This window comes from Microtus ochrogaster, chromosome 8 (assembly GCF_000317375.1).
Source record: "Microtus ochrogaster isolate Prairie Vole_2 chromosome 8, MicOch1.0, whole genome shotgun sequence".
In the NCBI taxonomy this organism is placed as follows: Eukaryota; Metazoa; Chordata; class Mammalia; order Rodentia; family Cricetidae; genus Microtus; species Microtus ochrogaster.
In genome coordinates this window covers 6,266,198-6,275,367 of record NC_022015.1, presented here as the reverse complement: position 1 = coordinate 6,275,367, position 9,170 = coordinate 6,266,198, and the positions used below count along the sequence as shown (strand labels likewise).

Here is a 9,170-nt window from a genome sequence, read left to right as displayed (position 1 = left end):
TGTCTTATTGCTATTGCTAGAACTTCAAGCACTATATTGAAGAGGTATGGCGAGAGTGGACAGCCTTGTCGTGTTCCTGAGTTCAGTGGGATGGCTTTTAGTTTCTCTCCGTTTAATTTGATGTTAGCTGTCGGCTTGCTGTATATAGCTTTTATTATATTTAGGTATGATGTGCTTAGATTCTTAATGTAGATTTTGAGCAGCATTCCATAGCTAGCAAAGTTGATATCAGGAGATTTGTCAGACTCTTTCAGACAATACTCTCACAGGCAATAAAGATGATTATTTTGCATTACAGCAAACAGAACTGGCAGCTTATTAATTTGTTTTATGGAGAACTTTTATTGAGAACTTATTCAAGGCACTGAGTGGGGCTCTGTGGAGAATTTAAAAATAAAAAAAAATAAGTCATTTTAAAGGTATTTATAATCTGGAAGCCAGAAAGATGAAAATGTTTCAGGTTCAAACTAGTATTAAATTAATGTCATGAAAGATTTTATGTGACCTGTGATGGCTCAAAGCAAAGAAAATTAAAAAATTTGTATATATTTTTAAAAACTACATGGGATATAGTCTCTAAAGGTAATATGGCAATCAAGAGGGATATTCCAAATGAGGAAACAGATCAAGCACACCTTCCTAGACCTGGACGGAGGGAGGGCCTTGGACTTCCCACAAGGCAGGGCACCCTGACTTCTCTTATGTCTGGAGAGCAAGGGGGAACGAGGGAGAGGGAGAGAAAAGGGAGGATGGGAGGAGGTGGAAATGTTAAATAAATAAATTTTAAAAAATAAAAAAGTAGAAAATATGGCAGTCACTTACCAGCAGTAGCAGTATGTGCACTTGTTTGCTGTTAGTACTTCGTCAATGATGCTGTAATAATATGCTTAAATATGTTTGCCAAATTCATTAATTCAACATACATGCATCAATTGTCATCATAAGCCATGCGCTATCATAGCTTATGTTTACATGTAGTAGTGAACAAGAGATCTCTGTCTCTAGTGGCATACATTCTGTTTGGGGGAAGATGGACAAAATAAATATACGTAAAGTATATAATATATTAGAGTTTAGGGACACAACAGAAGCTAAACTAGGGTAATGGAAATGGACAGTACTGGTGGGTCGAATTGTAAGTTAGTCAGAGCAAGTGTCGTTGCAAGGACATCTTAGAAGGAAATGAAGGAGCAGGCTACGAGAACATCTTAGGGAAAAACACACCAAGAACAGGGCAAACACCAAGGACAAGAAGCAGCATTATGTGATCTATGCTAAGGGTGAACGAAATGCAGGTGGCTTGAACCAGAGTCTAGAGATTGTGAAAGCCAGCTTTGCATTACTGTTTGAGATAATAAACTTAGAAAAAGGAAAGATGCATTGTGGGTTGTGTCTTGGATGTTTAAGTCATTAGGTTGACCTCATTGCTTTTGGAACTATGGAGAGGCAGCGTATTACAGTAGGAGTGTGTGGCAGAGGAGACTGTTTACATCATGTCAGTCAAGAAGCAAAAAGGACTGAAGAGGAGGGGCAGGATCCTGATTTCAGGGGTACAGGTCCCTTAAAACTTCTGCCCTTTCCATGTAGCACTAAGCTAAAGACTGCATATTTAACATATAAGCCTTTAAGATACATTTAAGATCTGAAGTGATAAGATGTTTGGTCAACTTCTTTTATAACTTGACAGCAGAAACAACATACATGCCGAACAGTTGACTGTGTGGCTTGCGAGGAAATCGAGTCAACGTGGGTCAGGACTTTGTTAGTCACCTTTCTCTCGTGCTCAACACCTCACAAAAACAACTTAGAAAGGAAGGATTCATTTGGGTTGTGGTGCAGAAGGTACAGTTTATGACAGCTACTGGGTCAATTTCTGGTGTAAAGAGTTTACAGTGTCTTCCCACTTTGTACCAAGTAGGAAGCAGAGACAACGTGGCTGGAATCAGGGCCAGGATGACCCTCACTGTCAAGTCCCAGCAACCCCACTACCTACTGTTAGCCTCTACTTCGTAAAGGCTCTGTTAGCTCTCAGAACTGTTCACAGCTGATAACAGTGTTCAACCACAAGTCTGCGGGGAGACACTTCACATTCAAACAGGAACTGAACACCTTGAAGGATTAAAAAGTGTGGTTATTAACTGATGGAGTAAAATGTCTATGTAGAGCTAGTTTGGGTGGAGAAGAAGTTATGTAAAGATGATACAGAAACTGCTAGAAGGCAGGAATGTTTGCTGTATTTCTGTTTGCATCTCTGCTAGCACAATTATCTCATAATCGACATTTTAAAACTGTTCAACAAATCAAAGATTGAATAAACCTAATCTTGGACTCTTCCACAGATTAAAACAGTTTAAAAGTAAGTTTTTGTAGTTTGATTGATGAAACTTTGCTAAAAGTTCTCAAGTATAATATACAACTAGATCAAGTAAAATTTCCCCAGTTCTACTCTCTTAACAGACAACTATCTCAATTTCTTGAGTAAACTATAGAACTATAGAATAGCTTTTTTTTAAGTGATTAGTCCTCTTTTTTATAATTCCTAGTGACCACAGTCTGAAGATTTTCCTTGAAATATATTCTCCCTCTGTTCTGCCTTCAGACTCACATAGCTTTCAAGCCCAAGGTCTTATGGCATTCTGGTAAAATGATGATCTTGTTTTATTTCCTGTATCAGTACCACTTCCTGTAGATTAATGCCGTTCCTATTTAATTTTCACTGACTACATTTCTGGGGGAAGACTTTCTTTGACAACACTAATACTGCTTTGGGAACTGGAAAGATCTCTCATTTGCTTATCTAGTAGCAACACCCTTTGTGCTAAAAAGTCCTCCATGGCCTAAAACTAACACCAATGTGTACAAAAATCTATAAATTTTCCACAACATTCTAAATGTATACTTCTTTGTCCCAGGCCCACCCTTGTGCCAAAACCTCTGGTGGAACTGATTGTATTCCTTCTTGATAATCTTTATCACTTTTGCTGACTTACTTCTGAAGAACTTTTGTTATCAGCTAAGACCTCCTTTGTTCTTCTGAAGCAGAATTTATCATGATTAAGTCTACCTTTGTTGTTTACAGGAAGATAAGGCTTATCTCGGTCTTTTAGCTGTGAGAAACTCTGGGGCAGTTCCTGCGAGGATGCAATCCCTGGGATTTATTGATAAACAGGCTTTTCACTGGGTTAGGCCTTTACATTAGGTTAGCTAAAAGACACTTCAGGACACATGACATTATAAGTGAACATGAGGTGACCCTATCATATCTTAGCTAGTTTTTATTGTTAAATTGCCTCACTTGAAAAATTGTCTCAATCACTTTGTCCCAGGGCCTCAAAAGAAATTGTCTTATTGATGTTTGGTATAGTAGGGCCCAGTTCATTGGGGATAGGGCACAATCCCTAGTGTGATGTCTAATTTTATGACAATTTGCTGTAAGCTAGAGTCACTGGGGAAGGGGGAACCTTGATTGAGAAAATGCCCCCACCAGATTAAGCTGTGGGCAAGCCTTCTCTAGGCTGATGGTAGTGAGTGCTACAAGAACGTAGGAAGAACAAGCCATGAGGACCAGGTCAGTAAATAACTCTTCTATGGCCTCTGCATCAGTTCCTGCCTCTAAATTCCTGCCTTCCTTGCAATCCTGCTCTGACTTCCTTCATCATGGATTGCGAGGTGGAAGTAGAAGATGGAATAACCCTTTCCTCTCCAAGTTGCTTTTAATCATGGTGTTTTATCACATCAATAGAGACCTAACTAAGAAGCCTGGAAGGTATACTTGGGCTGAATAACAAAGCGAAGAGCTAAAACATAGAACCAGGGATTAAGCCAATAAACAGAGTTCCTCCATGGTTACTGTCTCCAGACTGCTGCCCCAACTTCCATCACTGATAGACTGTGATCTGGAAGTGTAAACTAAAATAAACCCTCTCTTCCCCTGTGTTGTTTTTGGTCATGGTGTTTATCACAGCAAAACAAATCAAACTAGAACATTGGGCAAACAACTCCGGCAAGTTACAGGATTATCCTGTTTTGCTTTCCTCTTAGATGAAAGGTATCTACGTGTGTATACATTGATGCTGACAGAAGTTTCTGTCGGGCCTGGTCCCTTAGCTGTTCAGTTCCAAAGAAACACACAGAGGCATATATTAATTATAAATTGTTTGGCCAATTAGCTCAGGTTTATAATTAATTAGCTCATATAACTTAAATTAACCCATAATTCTTATCTATGTTTAGCCATGTGGCTTGGTACCTTATTAGTGAGGCATTCTATCCTGCTTCCTCTGTGTCTTGCTGGTGACTGCAGACTGAGCCTTTCCTCTTCCCAGAATTCTCCTAAGCTGATCACCCTGCCTATACTTCCTGCCTGGCTACGGGCCAATCAACATTTTATTAAATCAATACAAGTGACAAATCTTTACATTATCCCACAGCACATGGTAAATATATTTCCTCTAAAGTTAGGTTCCCTTAGAATCCTGGGATTTAGAAAGGTAAATACAATTCTCTCTCCCCCCTCCCCCCCCTCTCTCACACACACACATGCTTGAATTTCAAAGCTGTTTTTTGACTTTTCAATTTCCCTCCCCCACTTCAAGATGATATAATAATAGATTGATGATGCTAGTTATAAATTTGTCTTGGAAATAAAATGAGATTTCTATGTAATAAATATTTTAAGATGGAATGAATTATAATATATCAAAATCAAATACATTTTGTTTTTGTTTTGCCTTGTACCTTAAACCTATTTAATGGCAAACCTTAAAGTAGAATACAGGCTTCTCCTGTCCAGTACTTTTTCCATTATACCTTATAAAATGGTTCCAGGCTTGGAGTGGTATAATTAATCAAGCTGTCTAGAGATTGTCAACTGACAAATCCTCATGTTTTTAAGGAAGTGGCAAGTAATAAGAGAGATAGGCTTAGAACATGTGGATCATTTTGTTGTTTCACTGTACATTTTGCTATTTGATTGTTGTTTTTCTTCTCAAAGATTTTCAGTTTAGATCTTGGAGGCATATCAACTGTGGTTCTAAATGGCTATGATATAGTGAAGGAATGCCTTGTCCATCAAAGTGAAATTTTTGCAGATAGACCATGTTTTCCTTTGTTCATGAAGATGACAAAAATGGGAGGTATGTTTTTTCAACTGTTCAATGCACCTATTTTTTGAGATCTTTAAAAAAAAACAATCTTTTCTCATTTTTTCAAACCAATTCCAGTTCCCTCTCCTTCCCCTCCTCCTGCTCCCCACCACCTTCTACCCACTCAACTCCCCCTCCATTCCTCAGAGTGGGTAAGGTTTCCCATGGGTAGTCAACAAAGTCTGCCACATCACTTTAGTCTGACACCAATACCCTCCTCCCTGTATCTAGGCCGAGCAATGTATCCCTTCAGAGACAATGGGCTCCAAAAAGCTAGTTCAAGCATTAGGGATAAACAGTGGCCCCACAGACTGCTCCAGCCACACAATTGTCACCCACATTCAGAGTGCTTAGTTTGAGCCTATGCAGGTTCTCCTGCTGTCAGTCCACAGTCAATGAGTTCAGATCATCTGCTTCTGTGGGGATCCCCATCATGGTCTTGACCCCTTTGTCTATATTATCTCTCCTCCCTCTCTTCAAGTGGACTCTGGGAGCTGAGTCCAGTTCTAGCTATGGATCTCTGCATCTACTTCCATCAGTCAGTGTACCTACTTTAAATCACATTCCTTATTTTAAATCATTTTAGTGTAGACAAATTGTTTTGTACTTAGTGAAACCTGGATTTGAGGAACAATCAGACTGCATTCAATAATAGTTTTAGGCTACTACATGCTAGTTTTATTGCCAATCAGTTCTAAGAAACATAAGTAATGTTTTAAAGAATTAGTACCTGATAAATACTGAAAAAAAATTGAGGAGTGCACAGACACACAACACACATACATCATGAAGCAGAAATTTCCTTTTGGTCACAATCTTGAGTACTTGATGACAGACATTTTATCATGTACAAAAGACAGACCTTTTTGTAGGACTTAGGAATGATCAGATTAAAGTTGACACAATCAAGAAGAAAGCAACAATAGAAAGTCTAAAAATATGGTGACACCAGATAGAACTGATATCTGATTTTTTTGTTGTTGTTTTGTTTTTCAAGACAGGGTTTCTCTGTAGCTTAGGTGCCATTCCAGGAACTGGCTCTTGTAGACCAGGCTGGCCTCGAACTCCCAGAGATCCACCTGCCTCTGCCTCCCGAGTGCTGGGATTAAAGGCGTGCACCACCACCGCCCGGCGATATCTGATTTTTTTTACAGTAATGTTCTAAGTTCTGTAATGATACCTCCACACTTACTTTCAAAAAAAATTTAGTGTCTTGCTTAAATAAGCTAAATGGCAGATATAATAACATTAGTAAATTTTGAATGCATATTTTTCTTTTTTTATTTCATGAGCATTTCTACTACTTTGAACAATTCAAGGCTGCCCTTGACTTTGGCATAGTTACCTTGTTGGGTATCATATTCCTTCAACAGAAGGAAATTTGTATTATAAAAATCTGATTTCTTTCAAACAGAAACTTTGAATTTGGAGGTATTTGTTAAATCCAAATTAAATTTTGTTGATAGAACATATAATCACTTGCCTTTTATAAACTATTTTTATCATATATATGTATATATACATATATATGTATATACACACATATCTTACAAGTATGTTTGAGGAAAGCTGAGTAATAGATTTATGTAGGCCTAGTTTATATTTTTTGATTACATAAGACTAGATGGTTTCTTGTAAAAAAATGATTATTATAGGTCTGCCAGTCCTTTCATGAGGTTTAGCTATGTTCTATGGCTTTTGAGCAACATCAACTAGGGCACAATCATGTACTTAGATAATTGGGAGCTAAAATCGCTGACTATCCACCTTTGGATTTTTCCTTTCTGGTTTTTATTCCACAGCACCTTAAATACAGAGAAATACTAATTACACCCCATTTTTAATACTTTTCTTTCAGGCTTACTCAATTCTAGATATGGCCGTGGATGGACTGGTCACAGAAGACTGGCTGTTAACAGTTTTCACTATTTTGGATGTGGTCAGAAATCTTTCGAATCTAAAATCTTAGAAGAAACTCAGTTTTTAATTGATGCTATTAAAACATACAAAGGCAAACCTCTTGACCTTAAGCAACTAATAACAAATGCTGTTTCAAACATCACCAATCTGATCCTTTTTGGAGAACGGTTCACTTATGAAGACACTGATTTTCAGCACATGATCGAGTTATTTAGTGAGAACGTGGAACTAGCTGCCAGTGCTCCCGTCTTCCTGTATAATGCATTTCCATGGATTGGCATCTTACCTTTTGGAAAGCACCAAAAGCTATTCAGAAATGCAGATGTGGTTTACGATTTCCTTGCAGGACTTATTGAAAAAATTGCAGTCAACAGAAAGCCTCATTTACCTCAGAATTTTGTTGATGCCTATTTAGATGAGATGGATCGAGGTAAAAATGATCCTTTATCTACGTTCTCCAAAGAGAATCTAATTTTTTCAGTGGGTGAACTCATCATTGCTGGAACTGAAACCACAACTAATGTGCTTCGCTGGGCAATTCTTTTTATGGCCCTCTATCCTAATATTCAAGGTAAGGATAACCTTGACCTCACAGTCTCTCCTTACAGATAGGACTCACGTGTTTTAGAGTGTTTGGCCATGCATAAAGCAGTTTTAGGAACTCCGACTATGGTAGTCAAGAAGGAAAATATCTCATAATTATGGTTTTCAAATCTAGTATTTCAATACAAATTTAAGAAAGGAAGAAAAGCATCTGAAGGTTAGGCATGGTGGTAATATTCCTCTAATCTCAGAACTCAGGAGGCTGAGGCAGGAGAATCTCAAGTTCAAGGCTACCACAGCCTACATAGTAAGTTTAAAACCAACCTGAGATATATAGAATAACATTGTGTTTAAAAAAACTTTAAAATAGACCTTAATATGTATGTTTTATAAAGGATGACGAAAGTTAAGAGTCTAGAAGCTACAAAATTGGTGTTTGAACTCTGCTTTTTCTTATTTAGGTCTAATATTTCATTATTTTCCTTGCTGACAGTGATACTACTCTGATTCTAGGCTATTACAAATTTATTCATAATCCTTTTCTTGACCTTACCCAGAGTGTTGGTTATTACTAATGAAACATATAGGGGGAATATAATTAATTCATTTAACTACCAGATGATGAAAAATTCAAATCTAGATATACCCATCATATTCTGTTGATTTGTTATGGGTTATCTTTGTTGTACTCCCCCAAAAAATAAGTTTATATAATTTTAAGAATTCCGTAATAACCTTAATATGTTTCTCTGACAGGACAAGTTCATAAAGAGATTGATTTAATTATGGGCTACAATAGGAGGCCTTCTTGGGAAGACAAGTGCAAAATGCCTTATACTGAAGCAGTTTTACATGAAGTTTTAAGGTTCTGTAATATAGTTCCACTGGGGATTTTCCATGCAACCTCTGAAGATGCAGTTGTACGTGGTTATTCCATTCCTAAAGACACAACAGTCATTACAAATCTTTATTCTGTTCACTTTGATGAAAAGTACTGGAAAAACCCAGACATATTCTATCCCGAGCGATTTCTGGACAGCAGTGGATATTTTACTAGAAAGGAAGCTTTCGTTCCTTTTTCTCTAGGTAAGAAAACATTCACATGTATATAATTTTAGAGTATAACAATGACTCATTATTCATAACATCTCAATCTGAAACAACCTGCTCCAGAGTGCTTAATTCTGAATACTTAAAATTAATTTTTTAGTATTTTTTCTTTTTACTGAAAATAGATTTTTTTCTCACATAGTATATTCTGAGTACTGTTTTGTCTCCCTCTACTCCTCCCTGTTCCTCTCCACCCTCCCTCCCGTCTGGATCCATTCCCTTTCCTCTCTCTCATTAGAAAACAAACAGGCTTCTATGGGATAGTAATAAAATATAACAAAGTAAAATATGATAAGACAAAAACTAGCATAAAAACAACAATGGAGTTGGAACAGAACTTGAGAGAAGGCACAAGAATAAGAGACCCAAGCCGGGCGGTGGTGGCGCACGCCTTTAATCCCAGCACTCGGGAGGCAGAGGCAGGCGGATCTCTGTGAGTTCGAGACCAGCCTG

At 37.7% G+C, this 9,170-nt stretch overlaps 1 protein-coding gene across 3 annotated transcripts in view; it reads left to right on the top strand.

Annotated features, from left to right (window-relative positions):
* Nucleotides 1-9,170, top strand: part of LOC101980703 (vitamin D 25-hydroxylase) — a 15,197-nt gene that overhangs the window by 4,762 nt on the left and 1,265 nt on the right. For 2 of the 3 annotated variants that reach the window (XM_005351031.2, XM_026781046.1), the window contains exons 2-4: nucleotides 4,994-5,135; nucleotides 7,003-7,635; nucleotides 8,364-8,693. In XM_005351031.2, the coding sequence (XP_005351088.1) occupies nucleotides 4,994-5,135; nucleotides 7,003-7,635; nucleotides 8,364-8,693 (1,105 nt within the window). The remainder of the gene's footprint in view (nucleotides 1-4,993; nucleotides 5,136-7,002; nucleotides 7,636-8,363; nucleotides 8,694-9,170) is intronic. The other variant, XM_026781045.1, reaches the window with a different exon arrangement.